The sequence below is a fragment of the Octopus sinensis genome, linkage group LG6 (genome assembly GCF_006345805.1).
Source record: "Octopus sinensis linkage group LG6, ASM634580v1, whole genome shotgun sequence".
Lineage (NCBI taxonomy): Eukaryota > Metazoa > Mollusca > Cephalopoda > Octopoda > Octopodidae > Octopus > Octopus sinensis.
In genome coordinates this window covers 68317636-68333893 of record NC_043002.1, presented here as the reverse complement: position 1 = coordinate 68333893, position 16258 = coordinate 68317636, and the positions used below count along the sequence as shown (strand labels likewise).

The 16258-nt window shown below is 36.3% G+C and overlaps 1 protein-coding gene across 2 annotated transcripts in view; it reads left to right on the top strand.

Moving 5' to 3' along the window:
• Positions 1-375: 375 nt before the first annotated feature.
• Positions 376-16258, top strand: part of LOC115213454 (jmjC domain-containing protein 8) — a 38595-nt gene continuing 22712 nt past the window's right edge. Inside the window, exons 1-3 of one of the 2 annotated variants that reach the window (XM_029782433.2) lie at positions 376-591; positions 7210-7302; positions 8953-9001. In XM_029782433.2, coding sequence (XP_029638293.1) covers positions 509-591; positions 7210-7302; positions 8953-9001 — 225 coding nt within the window. In that variant the 5' untranslated portion in view covers positions 376-508. Of the gene's footprint in view, positions 592-7209; positions 7303-8952; positions 9002-13709; positions 13776-16258 lie in introns of those variants that run through there. The other variant, XM_029782434.2, reaches the window with a different exon arrangement.

Here is a 16258-nt window from a genome sequence, read left to right as displayed (position 1 = left end):
GTCAAGTACAGAAAAAAAGTAAATAAGAAAAGAAAGAATATTTTTAGACACACGATACGAGGATAGCATCACATTCGTAATATCATTTTACTTCAGTAAATACCACTTCTGTGCGTGTGCGCGCAGGTATTTATGCGTATGTTTGTATACATAAACGTATGTAAATATATGCATGATTGTATAAATGTATATACACAAACGCATGTATGTATGTATGTATGTGTGTATGTATGTATGTATGTATGCATGCTGCGATGACTGAATTAAAAACTAAAGAAATTAATTGAATAAAAATTTATTCGTAATATATATTAACTGTAAAGTTGAACTATTTCAGATTTGTTTGTAAATAATTTATACGAATCGACGGTGTGTTTGTGTGTCTGAGAAAATTCCTCGTGTCGGCTACACTTGTGCGAATGTCGTTTTACAAACAAGAAGCTATTCTTTTTCTACAAGAAACCATTTAATTTTTAAAATATTATATCAGTCAACCATTTGGACAAAAATGATTAGCATTTACCCTCTGTTTTACACATTGTTATTATTGTTATTAACCTCATCTATATACAGTTCTGACAATAGTGGCTGGTGGGTGACATAATATACTTTTGTTTATATATTTATTCACTGTTTATATAAAACATCTCTTCGCTTATTGCTAAATATAAATAATATATATGTACACGTAACATTTGAAAATTGCTTGATCGAAGCTTTAGTGTAGCAATCTTAGTTTATAATTTATTTTAGGAATACCTACACAATTGTGCCCTCACTTGACTTGTTTCCTCATAACTTTAAGAAAAAGGTAAAATTACAGAAGAAAAATAGATAATTTTTAATAAAAATTTTCTACCAGTACCTTCAAGATGGGGGTAGATCCCAAATATATCGAAGTTTAATCAGAATGAGTAGTCGCTCACAAATAGGTAGTGATACACATATATTTGTAAAATAAACCTTGAAATTTTGAGAAAAGTTGTGACATGTCCCCATATGTACGTGCGCGCCCACACATACATTTTTTTTCTTAATAAATTCCAATATCATCGTAATCTATACTACCTGAAAGGTATTGGTAGAAAATTTCATTAAACAATTCAAAATTATCTGAAAGTTATGAGGAAGAAAGTTGGGGAGTACACTTGTGTAGATATACCCTATACTTCAATTTCCAATTTTCCTTTTCAGTGCCAACTGAATTTTATTAAATTCCTAAAGGGATTTTTCTATATTTTAATTTATTTTTGTGTGAAATATACCTGATTCATTCTACATTAGTTGACTATTTAAATAATTAAAGTCTGCAATAATGTTAAAATCAATCTTGTATTTTAACCGGCTTTCATTCGATAACCATATCTTAATTCTCTTTAAGCTTCTATTTTCAATATGCAGCAAGGAATTTCGTCAATGAACAGGTCGCGGTCTCAAAGCGACGAAAATATTTTGACAAATTAAATTTAAATGTTGAAGTGAATTTAACGGTTTCCACGCTGCAATTGTTTTCAATATGCATTTTTTTTAAAGAATGCTAATGTAAAACGCAATAATTATGTGATGTAACGAAATGATAATTCTGTAATTTATATGTTTTAATATATGAATTATAATAACTAAAGAATTGAAGTGTTTAATAGGGTTTCGTGTAGTTATGACGTTGCTGTAAAGCTCGTTTCGAACGAAAATCAATAAAAAATTTAATGTAATAATCATTACTGGATCTGTCAGATTGTCACGTAGACACATTCACATACACGTACGCACACAATACTGTAACTCATGGGTTCTCAACCAATTTTTATCTATATCCTTTAACTACTATTTTATCCTGGTGGACCCTGCCCTCTAGCCATTCGATGTCCATTCACATTTTTTTTTTACCAGGAGGTAGTGCGGTTATAGAGCCTTGCTTCGGTTAAGAGCAAATAATATAAATTTTGTCCTATTGTAAAATTTCGTATTTTGTCTTTCACACATTAACTTGTGGGCGGAGGTAAAGAATATGCACACCCTAATCCTAATCGGCGTAACCCTAACCGCTGAAAACGGGTGGTGTGCGTATTCTTTACATTCGTCCATCTTGTGTAGGTTGAACTATGTAAAATGTTAAAGTAAGAAACAGCTGTTTCTTACAATGCATACAAATATATGCATCTAAAGCAAAAGTTTTTTTTAGGAGCCCTTAAAATACTATTGTGAATCTCCAATAAACTATTTTGTTGCGTGGACCTCACAAGCTCTTATATGGATCCCAGTGGAGAATCCCTACTGTAATGCATAGCGTGTTTACCTCACAACACACGAGTGTGTGTGCGTCCGCGTGTGTATAGATAGATAGATAAATAGAGAAGAAAGATATAAAATGTTCATTTTATCTTCCTTTAATAATCTTAAAGTTTATCGATATTTTTCATTCTAAAAATGTTACATAAACTCTTTTTGAGAAATCAAATGAAATAAAATACATTTCTGTGAAGTCTTATTTTGGAAAGGATGGTGGGAGGACAAAATTTGTAACCGGGATAAAATGAGTAATATTTGATTTCTCGTTATTTCCTTCCTACATGTTGCATATCGTTACATTGCAAGTATTGCATCATCTTTAGGAGTAAAAATCGGTCAGCATAGTTGTTGCTGAAATTGAGAGAGAGTTTGAGTCATAGGTTACAGGTACTTTTTTTTCCAAAAAATACTTCCTTAACTTTGACCCAATTATAATCAAGGTTGCTAATAAAATAACTAAATAATTTTTCATGTTTAAAAATCAATATTCTTTTCTCTGTTTGATTCCAAGTCAGTTTCCCCCCCCCCACTAATTTTTAATTTAATAATTTCGATGTTTCAAAAAATTATCTGTAAAATAGGCTAAAATGAAGCATGACTAATTTCAATAATTTCTTCCCTTTAACTACTTGGTGCATAAATATCTTGGGAAGAGAGTCATCCATCAGACCGTGAAGAAGCTATATAGATATCTTAGGTTGAAATTTTTCTGTTTAGTCAAGTTTCATTGATTCTATATCATGTACCATCTTTCCATGGTACTCTTTCATTTGACATAGATATTTAAAATTGTAGTTGCACTTTTAATGTCTAAGGATGGGTATTGATATATATGAGTCTGTTTTCAAATGTAATTCTGGAGAATTGAAGGGGTAAATTAATCTTATGTTGACTGATTCTTTTTTCCCCAGCTAAATTTATCTTTTATATTCTCAAAAAGAACATGTTCTGAAATACTGTTCAGATTGTATTATAATGTTTTTAAAGTATTTAGAATAGATCATTTGCTTAGCTGGTATAGTTTTTATTAGGTTGTGAACATTAGGCGCAGGAGTTGCTGTGTGGAAAGTAGCTTGCTTACCAACCACATGGTCCCGGGTTCAGTCCCACTGCATGGCACCTTGGGCAAGTGTTTTCTACTATAGCCTCGGGCCAACCAAAGCCTTGTGAGTGGATTTGGTAGACGGAAACTGTAAGAAGCCTGTTGTATATATATATATATATATATATATGTATGTGTTTGTGTGTCTATTTGTCCCCCCAGCATCGCTTGACAACCAATGCTGGTGTGTTTACATCCCTGTAACTTAGCAGTTCGGCAAAAGAGACCGATAGGATAAGTCCTGGGGGTCAATTTGCTCGACTAAAGGTGGTGCTCCAGCATGGCCACAGTCAAATGACTGAAACAAGTCAAAGAGTATTAGCAAAAAATATATCTTCTCTCAAAGTTAAAAAATGCAGTAAAGACTCCTCATTGTGCACCCTCCCATCCCATAATAAACAAATGGTAATGTTATTGTATTTTTTTATTAATAGAATTCTTTGTCATTTTTCAAAACTCTGCTGAAACAATAGTTATGGCATCAAACAAATAATAAAAGAAAAACTATGACTAGTTCATTTATCTTTTATTCATTTCAGTCATTGGACTGTGGCCATGCTGGCACACTGTCTTGAAGGGTTTTAGTAAAAAAAGGAAAAAAGGTGCAGGAGTGGCTGTGTGGTAAGTAGCTTGCTTACCAACCACATAGTTCCAGGTTCAGTCCTACTGCCTAGCACCTTGGGCAAGTATCTTCTACTATAGGCTTGGGCCGACCAAAACTTTGTGAGTGGATTTGGTAGATGGAAACTGATAGAAGCCAGTCGTATATGTATATATATATGTATGTGAGTATTTGTGTGTATATGTTTGTGTTTGTTCCCAAACATTGCTTGACAACCGATGCTGGTAAGTTTACGTCCCTGTAACTTAGCAGTTCAGCAAAAGAGACCAATAGAATAAGTACTAGGCTTACAAAGAATAAGTCCTGGGGTCAATTTGCTCGACTAAAGGTGATGCTCCAGCATGGCCAAAATCAAGTGACTGAAACCAGTAAAAGAATTCTATTGGTTTATTCTGCTGAACCATTAGCTTATAGGGACATAAACAAACGAACACTGGTTGTCTTGCAGTAGGTTGATACAAACACAAAGACACACGCACATATATATATATAAGATGGGCTTCTTTCAGTTTCTGTCTATCAAGACCACTTACAAGGCTTTGGTTAGCCAGGAGCTATAGTAGTAGACACTTGCCCAAGGTGCCTGCTGCAGTAGGACTGAACCTGAAACTGTGTAGTTAGGAAGCAAACTTCTTCCCACACAACCATGTCCTGGGGATTTCAATAGTTTGAGATTTTCATCTGATGCAGTGGTTCCTCTCTTTACTTGTTTCAGTCATTGCACGACAACCAATGTTCGTTTGTTTATGTCCCTATCTCCTAATGGTTCAGCAGAATAAACCAATAGAATTCTTTTATTCTTTTACTGGTTTCAGTCACTTGATTTCGGCCATGCTGGAGCATCACCTTTAGCCGTTTGTCAAGCGATGTTGGGGGGACAAACACAGACACACAAACACACACACAAACACACACACACATATACATATATATGATGGGCTTCTTTCAGTTTCTGTCTACCAAATCCACTCACAAGGCTTTGGTTGGCCCGAGGCTATAGTAGAAGACACTTGCCCAAGGTGCCACGTAGTGGGACTGAACCCGGAACCATGTGGTTGGTAAGCCACTCCTGCACCTCAACCATTTTTTTTCCAGTGGACCTCTTTGATCCTGTTTTACTTTATTAGACCTCCAAAGCCTTTCAATGTATCATTTATATGTCAAAAAAAGTCTTACTGTATTTTTATAATTAAATATTATTAGGAATTATATAAGAAAAATTAAAATATTTTGTGTTTTGTAGAAATATAACCATTTTATTGCACATAGATTTTAACAATAAAATCTTACATGGACCCTGTTATTTGTCTCCTGATTGGCATGGCACGTACATCAGCTATCATTTGTACATTATCATATCTCATAACCACTATTGATTATAATTATAATCATTGACCACTTACCTTGACACAATGACTTAAATTTGTTAGGAAGAGTGTTCAGATTTTCATAACTAATTCTGTGTACAGGTGCCACACCAACTTCAATCTGTATGCTTATTGACAAGAAGGTAATATTTTGAATACAGTATAACCACGACAACAGCAGAAGAATCAGGTATTATTACCTTTATAAGATGGAAAAAGTTGTCAACAGACAGCCATGGTTATCTGTTGACAACTTTTTTCTGTCTTGTAAGGATAATAATACCCAATTTTCTGCTGTTCTTGTGGCTATACTGCATTTGAAATATTACCTTCTTGTCTATATGGTACACATTCGATGCTTCTAAAAAATAATAATAAAAAGTTGTTTACATATGTTGTTGAATGCTTATTGCTTTTATTGACAGTCTTCATCTAGAGAATTGTAAATTTTCTCAACCAGTTCTGATGTTTTGATATCTGTCACTCCTCCACATTTCTCGTCATTTCTCACTTCCTCTCTATTGTCCCTGAACCTCTTGTAATAGCAAAAAACATGCTTGGTTCATACAATTTAATCCACGACCAGTCTGGAGCATTTCATATGTTTCTGTAGCATTTTTGTCCAGTTTAACACAAAACTTAGTCACCTAGTGAGCTTCCAAATTGTCTTCGCTTCCTAACTGCTGCTTGCATACTAGTCAGCTGTGACAAGAAGTGTTCAGTAGAGTGTGACCAAAGTGCAGTCTCCTTCAGCTGTTACAGCTGTATCCTTCAGTCTGAAATAAAAAAGTGGCAGGTCAGCTTATTAGATGTATGCTAATGTTAAACTAAACTTACTATAATCCATGACTGTTATAACTGCCATGCCTAAAATAAGTCTCAAAACTTCTGGAATGAATCTCATATAATTGTATAAATTGATAAATTGATTTCTCTTTCTCTTTTCTCTTTTACTTGTTTCAGTCATTCGATTGTGGCCATGCTGGAGCACTGCCTTTAGTCGAGCAAATCGATCCTAGGACTTATTCTTTGGAAGCCTAGTACTTATTCTATCGGTCTCTTTTGTCGAACCTCTAAGTTACGGGGACATAAACACACCACCATCGGTTATAAAGTGATGTTGGGGGACAAACACAGGTACACAAACATACACACACACACACACACACACACACATATATATGTATATATACACACACACATACATATATACGATGGAATTCTTTCAGTTTCTGTCTACCAAATCCACTCACAAGGCTTTGGTCGGCCCGAGGCTATAGTAGAAGACACTTGCCCAAGGTGCCACGCAGTGGGAATGAACCCGGAACCATGTGGTTGGTAAGCAAGCTACTTACCACATAGCCACTCCTATCAATAAATTTTGTCTTTGAGTTTCTTTTGTTTGTTAATGAAATGCAATATTTTGTGATGTATTTACTCTCCAGATAAAGCCCATGATAATGGATTTACTGATAATGTATTTGGCATTTTACTGAGTTTATTGGTTATATATTGGTTCATGATGCCTTGATCTCACAATGAAATTACCAGGTAGTGAAATTGAAATGACAAGCAATGTATTTAAAGCAAGATTATTTTCTGAACACGATAACTTGTCTACAGGCAGTTTATAGTGTTCAGTAAATAGATATAATCTCCAGATATATAATGGAAACATCATTGGAAAGTTCATTACATTTTGATTAATATTTTAGTTATTTCAACTTCAGTGCAGAATAATTCTTTGCCGTTTGAATATGATTAACCATTTTAAGTAACCTGCTTGATTTATTGATTTAAAAATTTTTTTGCGATGATGGTATATCTAGGTATACAGATCCAGCTTCCATTCTTGTCCAGCCTGGACCATGTAACATTGACATCATAAACAACTCATTAACGCAGCACAACTTTTTAACCTAGTAAGTTTTCTTTCTCATTATTCATTTTAATTCAAACTATTGCTAATACACTGCCATTTCTGTTTATTTTTTCTTTCTTTTCCTCTTCTTGTATCATAAGCCAAATTCATTGAGTTGATATCCTACGCTTGTGATATTTGGATATTTCTATTTTAGGCTGATATAGAGAATGCACTGGCCATTTTGTTGTTGTTGCTGCTAAGGCGGCAACCTAACAGAATCATTAGCATGCCAGTCAAAATGCTTAGTGGCATTTAATATGTCTTTATGTTCTGAGTTCAAATTCCACCGAGGTCACCTTTGTCTTTCATCATTTGGGGTTTGATGAAATAAACACCAGTTGAATATCATGGTCAATGTAATCAACTAGCTACCACCTCTTCCTCCTAAATTTTAATTCTTGTTCCTATAGAAGAAAGGATTGTTATTATTACTATAACTAATATTTTAGCCAAAGAATGGAGTCTTAGGTTCACATGTGCCACATTCTTATTTTCCTGCAGCTTAGTCTCTTTGTATATAAAAAAAGAATGTTTCTGTGCCCACATGCACAATTTATCCGTTTAGCATTTAAACTGGCCATATCTGGCCAAAATATTCTACCTTTTTTTATGTTCGAACTGGCTTGATCTTGCCTCTCACACCTACCCTACAATGCCATTCAAAAATCCAGTTACATCATTGAAATCTCAGATCTATGAGATTAATTCATTATTAATTTAGAACAATGTCAATAAATAAGCTTTACATCTGACAGTAATATGAATGCTAAAGGGTTATAGGTATCAGAGACTTTAAAATTCTCTTCTTCATATGGTTAATAATGAAAATTTTTACAAACAAGATGAAAACTCATTCCTTTTCAATTAAAGGAAGAATCATGAATAATAAAAGGACATGGTTATTTTAGTAGAGCCTTGCTCTACTAAAAGGTATGACACAGTGTGCAGTTTCAAATCATAGTACAAATGGATTTTTGGTTTATAGTATATCTATCTCTCTGTGAAGGCACATGGCTTAGTGGTTAGAGCATAGTTCTGAGTTTGATTCCCGGACTGGGCTGTGTGGTGTGTTCTTGAGCAAAACACTTTATTTCACGTTGCTCCAGTTAACTCATCTGTAGAAATGAGTTGCGACATCACTGGTGCCAAGCTGTATTAGCCTTTGCCTTTCCCTTGGATAACATCAATGGTGTGGAGAGGGGAGGCTGGTATACATGGGCGACTGCTAGCCTTCCACAAACAATCTTGCCCAGACTTGTGACTCGGAGGGTAACTTTCTAGATGCAATCCCATGGTCATTCATGACTAAAGGGGGTCTCCTCCTATATCTCTCTCTCTCGGTTGTCCCACAGGATGCCCCTGTTTCCACATGTTTTCCCCATTCATCTCGATCTTCCATAATGGTCCTCAGCTCCTATACCCCTTCCATACTAGTATCCTCCAGCAAGTTGTTGATATAAGTTGTCTTCCGTTAGTTGCCAGAGCACTGACGTGTTAGCAATTTCAACGGTATGTCTGATGTGTAGTATAGCACCTAATTATTTAAGAGATATTAAATAAATACCATTTTTTTTGTTTTGTTTTATTTTGCAATTAGTGTTGTTTTGTGGTTATTTACATAATAGTGAAATTTCTTTTTCTTTTTCAGTTTTGCTTATAAAAAACCATTCCAAATACAACACCATGCTGATAATACAGTAAGACATGTTTATTGGTTATTTGTAATGTTTCTTTCTTTCTTTTAATCAATATTTTGCTTAACTAAAAGGCAACCATCTTTAGCATCCTGAGCAAAAATGCCTAATGGCATTTCATCCATCCTTAGATTCTGAGTTCAAATTCTATCAAGGTCGACTTTACCTTTCATCCTTTCAGGGTTGATACAATAAGTACCAGTTGATCACTGAGGTTGATGTAATTGACTAAACTACTCCCCTGAAATTGCTGGCCTTGTACCAAAATTTGAAAGCAATATATTGCTTAACTTATGAGGCAAGATGGCAGAATCGTTAGCAATGTAATTGACAAGCCACCTCCTCCTAAATTTTAGTCCTTGTTCCTATAGTAGAAAGGATTAATCATCATCATCATCATCATCATCATTGTTTAACGTCCACTTTCCATGCTGGCATGGGTTGGATGGTTTGACTGGGAACTGGTGAGCCAGATGGCTGCAACAGGCTCCAATCTGATCTGGCAGAGTTAATACAGCTGGATGCCCTTCCTAATGCCAACCACTCCGAGAGCATAGTAGGTGCTTTTATGTGTCACCAGCATGAGGGCCAGTCAGGCGGTACTGGCAACGGCTACACTCAAATGGTGTTTTTATGTATCACCTGCACAGGAGCCAGTCCAGCAACACCAGCAACGCCCTCGCTCAAATGTTGTTTTTCATGTACCACCAGCACAAGTGCCAGTAAGGCAACACTGGTAATGATCACGCTTGAATGGTGCTTTTTACATGCTACTGGCACGGGGCAGGGGTTAGTCAGCGGCCCTGGCGACAATCACGCTCGGATGGTGCTCTTAGCACTCCACTTTGATGTTATTGATATTATTATTATTACTATAACTGATATTTTAGCCAAAGAATGAAGTCTTAAGTCTACATGTGCCACATTCTTGTTGTGTTAATATTTTCATTCATCCATCTTTATGTTCTGAGTTCAAATTCCGCCAAGGTTGACTTAGCCTGTCATCCTTTCAGAGTCAATGAAATAAGTACCAGTTATGCACAAGAGTCGATGTAATCAACTTATCCCCTGAAATTACTGGCCTTCTACCAAAATTCAAAACCAATAGTCTGCTCAATTATCTCCCCACTTCTTGTCATCCTTCTTGCATCTGATCTCCCTATCTGGCTCTAACTACTATACTCTGTTCTTCCTTCCTAGAACATCATTCATCTAGAACCTTCTCTCTGCTTATGTCTTTTCTGAAGTTATTGTCCATCACTAATACATAAACACAAGTGCTTTTATGCACCAGAAGTCCATATGAGAGGGTCACTCATGGTAAATAATGCAGTATCCTGTTGTTCTAACACAACATCCACTTCAAGTTGGAGTGGTTTCAAATTTTGGCACAAGGCCTGAAATTTTGGGAGAGAGGACCAGTCGATTACATTGATCGTAGTGCTCAACTGGTAATTATTTTATCAACCCTGAAAAGATGAAAGGCAAAGTCGACCTCGGCAGTATTTGAACTCAGAACGTAAAGATAGATGAAATACCATGAACCCTTTAGCATTCAGATTTCTCTGTCTAATGTAATAATAATAATAATAATAATAATAATAATGGTTTCAAATTTTAGCAAAAGGCCAGCGATTTTAGGGAAGGGGGATAAATCAATTACATTGATCCCAGTGTTCTACTAATAAATATTTCATTGACCCTGAAAGGATGAAAAGCAAAGTTGACCTCAGTGGAATTTGATCTCAAGAATGTAAAGATGGATAAAATCCCACAAAGCGCATTTTTGCCTGGCATGTTAATGATTTTGCCAGCTCACCGTATTAATAATAAGACTAATGATAGTAATAATACTAGTTACTATTTCAAATTTTTGCCACATGGGCAGCTTGGGAGAGGTGGGGATGAGTCAACTACATCGACCCCAGTATTCAACTGGTATTTTTTTTATTGACCCCCTCCTCCCCCAAAGGATGAAAGGCAAAGTAGACCTCAGTGGAATTTGAACTCAGAACGTAACGACAGGCAAAATACCGCTAAGCATTTTATCCAGCATGCTCGTGATTCTGCCAGCTCTCTGTCTTTTAGTAATAATAATAATAATAATAATGATGATAATAATAATAATAAATGCCCTGATGCTGTACCAGGCAGTGGCTCTCGTGGCTTCTGATCTTAACTGATTGGAAGTGTTATCATGTACATTGTTTTGTCTTGGTATAAAAGTTGGGCTACAGCAAATATTCTGCTTGATACCACAGATTTGCTTGTCAGTTGCTTGACCTTAACCAGTTGAGCATGTCCCTTAGTGGCTGATGATATGTGCATCTCTGATCACGAGCAGAAGTAGTGGGAGAGCATCATAGCCATGTGTTGAGAGGAATTCTTTGGGATTTGAATAATTCACCTCTGGAAACATGGGTGCTTTGTTCAACATCCTTAAACAACCCTTATTCAGGTACCTTTTGAACGGGATGGGTTACTCGACAAGAAGAAAATTCTAACTGGGCCCCACCTGCAAGGTCATGCGCTGTTTATCTTGATATGAGATCACCATGTCGCACACATATGGTTGTGATGCATGTGCCTGGTGTACCCTTATTAGACGGGTAGTCATGATGGGTATACTGGGCTTCGTATATTTTACCCCAGTGTCACTTTGATGGCATGCACTGCTCACTCACTCAATAATAATAATATTATGTCATTATATGATATTAATAATATTAACAATTGAAATTGATAATGGTTTCAGATTTAGGACAAGGCCATCAGTTTTGAGAAGGAGATTGTTTATTGAACCAACTCAAGTTGATATTTTGGTCGTGTACTTTGTTTGACAAGTAATTTGATCTGTGTGTTGTTGAAACTGAAGCAGTTGCAGCATAGGAGTCATTTCTGTCATGGAAGACAAACAAGCAAAAACACATACATTCACTTTCATTTATTCCTTAATGGTATTGTTTACTATGGAGTGTGAAGAAGTTTCGTCTCACTTCTGCATCCATAAAAAATCCTTTTTATCAAGCGATGCTGGGGGGACAAACACAAACACAGAAACATATACACACACACATACATGTATATATATATACATATATACGACGGGCTTCTTTCAGTTTTCCGTCTGCCAAATCCACTCACAAGGCTTTGGTTTGCCCGAGGCTATAGTAGAAGACACTTGCTTGTGGTGCCATGCATTGAGTATGAACCCAGAACCATGTGATTGGTAAGCAAGCCACTTATTTCTTTATTGCCCACAAGGGGCTAAACGTAGAGGGGACAAACAAGGATAGACAAAGGGATTAAGTTGATTACATCGACCCCAGTGCATAACTGCTACTTAATTTATTGACCCTGAAAGGATGAAATGCAAAGTTGACCTGGGCAGAATCTGAACTCAGAAGGTAACAGCAGACGAAATACCACTAAGCACTTTGCCTGGCGTTTCTGCCAGCTCGCTGCAAGCTACTTACCAAACAGCCACTCCTTTCTTTAATTTTTTCATTCTTTTGTTTTGATGAGGTTTTGATGAGGTAACTGTAAATTTTTACAATGATATTGTAGGGTTGGTAGGCAGCAGAAATGTTAGCACGCCAAGCAAAATGTTTAGCAGTGTTTGGTCTGTCTTTACGTTCTGAGTTCAAATTCTGCTGAGGTCAATTTTGCCTTTCATCCTTTCAGGGTTGATAAATTAAGTACCAGTTGTGTACTGGGGTCGATTTAATCAACTGGCCCCCTCTCCCAAAATTTTGGGCTGTGTGCCTAGAGTAGAAAAGAATAATTATTGTTTTATTTACATTCTGAGCTCTAATTCCGTGAGGTCAACTTTGCCTTTCATCCTTTCGGGGATCGTTAAAGTAAGTACCAGTGAAACACTAGGGGTGATCTAATCGACTGGGCCCCCTCCCCCAAAGTTTTGGGCCTTGTGTCTAGAGTATAAAAGTATAATTATTGTTTTATTTAAATTCTGAGTTCATATTCCCTCAAGGTCGACTTTGCCTTTCATCCTTTCAGGGTCGATAAATCAAGTACCAGTTGCATACTGGGGTCGACCTAATTGACTGCCCCCTCCCCAAATTTCTAGCCTTGTGCCTAGAGTAGAAAAGGATATTGTAGGGTTGGTGTGAGAGGCCAGATTTGACTACTTTGAATATAAAGCTGGTTGAATATTCTGGACTGGTTTAACTGCTAAAGAGTTAAGATAGGACTGGCTAATGTATTTTCCTTGACAAGTTTGCTATATAGAATATACATAGTTTTTGTTTTTCTTAGTTGTCCTTTTGTGTCAATAACATTCTTGTTTTTGAACTTTGGACTTGTAAGTAGGTAGGTGATAGGACCGATTGTTGCTCTCAGATCCTCCTCCTCTCAATTTTCTGCTTTATTTATTTATTTATTGTTGTTACTATTACCAATAGTTATTATTAGTGTTGTTTCCTTCTTACATTAGGGATGGGGAAAACAGTTGGAGATGTTGTTTGCTGTATGTTGAAAAATAATTTCAAATTCATCACCATCATCATCATCATCATTAGGTCATCATCATCATCATCATCATCATCATCATTAGATCATCATCATCATCATCACCATCATCATCATCATCATAATCATCATCATCATCATCATCATCACCATCATCATCACCATCACCACCATCATCATCATCAACACCAACACCATCTTGCGTGGGTTAGAAGGAGTTTATTGAAGCATATTTTCTATGGCTGGATGGATGCCCTTCCTGTCTAACCCTCACCAGTTTCCAAGCCAGGTAATATTTCTCCATGGCTAGAAATGTTCTTGCAGAATATTGGAAATGAATGACACTGCATGTATGACAGTGACACTCATTTACAACTATTACACAATGACAAGACAAGGATACATGAATACACAAATGCTCACAGTAGCACATATACATATCATCATCATTTAACATCCATGCTTGCATGAATGTTAAATGATGATCAGGATATATATATATATTCAAAATGTGACCACGTGTGTACCATTGGCGATTTTTTTTCCCTCCATCTTCCCTTCTTTGGATCTTTCCTTTTCCTATGTTTCTGACGAAGAGCTCCGCTCGAAACGTTAAACCCTCCTTCTTTCCTTCTTACCTGAGCGTCCAATAATACTATACTTGTTCCATGTCCTTGTGTTGTGTTTTCTCTTTGTGTTTCCATGTTTGGATTAACTATATATATATGTATATATCCCTCTCTCTCTTTCGGAGAAGCACTGAGCAGCTATACGCACACATACACACACGGCAGTAACTTCCACCTACCGAATTCAATCACAAAGCTCCGGTCGGCTCGGGGCTATAGTGGAAGACACCTACCCAAAGTGCCACGCAGTGGGACTGAACCCGAAACCATGTAGCTAGGAAGCAAGCTCCCTAACCACACAGCCATGCCCGCGCCTACTATATATATATATATATGTATATATATATATATTATATATATATATATTATATATATATATATATGTATATATATATATATATATATATATATATATTCTGTCTGATCCATACCAGCATGGGTAAGACAGAATTTATTGAGGCAGATATAAACAAGCAACGTCACTTGTATGATGGTGATGCTTGTTTAAAATCATCGCATGATGTCAAGACAAGACTAAAATAAAACACACACACACACACACACACATGCACGGCTTCATTCAGTTTCCATTTACCAAATTAATTCACAAAGCTTTGGTCAGCCTGAAGTTTATTACTAGAAAGCACTTGCCCTAGGTACCATGCTGTAGAATAGAACATGAGAACACATGGTTGGGAAGAAAGCTTCTTATCCACACAGCTATGTCTGCACCTATGTGTGTGTGTGTATATATATATGTGTATGTGTGTTAAGAAAAAGGAGGCAGTCAGAATTTTGGATAATTCTTTATTAGTGCTTTCGTTTGTTTAACCAAACTCTTCAAGAAAAATCAAACCAAAATGTTTTGGTTCAGATTTTGTCTTGAAGAGTTCGGTTGAAAGAATGAAAGTGCTAATAAAGCATTATCCAAAATTCTGACTGACTCATTTTTCTCAACATATACATATATATATATATATCTGTACACCACTTCAAACACTCTATACACACACACACACAGACACACACACACACACACACACACACATACACACGTAAATAAGAAAATGAGATGAAAAAGGAATAAGCGATTATCTTATGAATTTCATTAGCTTATGTATATAATGAGAGAAAGTGAGTGTGAAAGAGAGTGTATTTGTGTGAATGTTTACATTCTGCAAGTGCATAAAACTGGCTAAGCTATGACCAGCATTGCCCATTGTCATTTCCCTTTCATCGAACTGTCTGCTAGCCCTGCACTTTTGAAGACAATGAGAATGAAAACTCCATTACTTGGAAAGAGTTAGCAGCAAGAAGGGCATCCAGTTGTAAAATATCACTTCAATGCCTCAGCAATATGTATTCATTTAACCCATGCTTGCAGAGAAAAAAAAGATGTAAAAGGAATGAAGGAATATATAGCAGGCTTCTGTACAGTTTTCATCTACCTATTTTTCTCACAAAACATAGGTCAGCCTGAGGCTATGGTGGAAGATATTTGCTTGAAACAACAAGGTTTGAAAGTGAATTTCTTAATAACACTGCTATGCCTGCACCTACCTTTTTATCTTTACTTGTTTCAATCATTGGACTGTGGCCATGCTACGACATTGCTTAGAAGGATTCAGTTTAACAAATAAATCCTTGTAGTTAGTTTTTTTTTTTTTAATAAATCTAGTACAAATTTTATTAGTCTCTTTTTGCCAAACTGCTAAGTTATGGTAGATGTACACAAACTAACCCTGGTTTAAGTGGTGGTCTCACATACACACACACACAAACATACATAAATATACACACACATATATGTATATAAGCTTGGCACTATTGTAGAAAAAAGATACTTGCCCAAAGTGCTGCACAGTGGGGCTGAACCTGAAACAGTGTGATTGCAAAGCAAACTTCTTAACCATAACAGTGGTGCGTCTGACTACAGATCAGAAGTCTGGTGTTCGAATAACATTAGGGTTGTAATATTTATAGGTGCAGTAGTGGCTGTGTGGTAAGAAGCTTGCTTCCCAACCATAGGGTTTTGGGCTCTCAGCCCCTACTGCATAGCACCTTGGGCAAGTGTCTTCTACTATAGCCTTGGGCTGACCAAAGCCCTGTGAGTGGATTTGGTAGATGGAAACTGAAAGAAGCC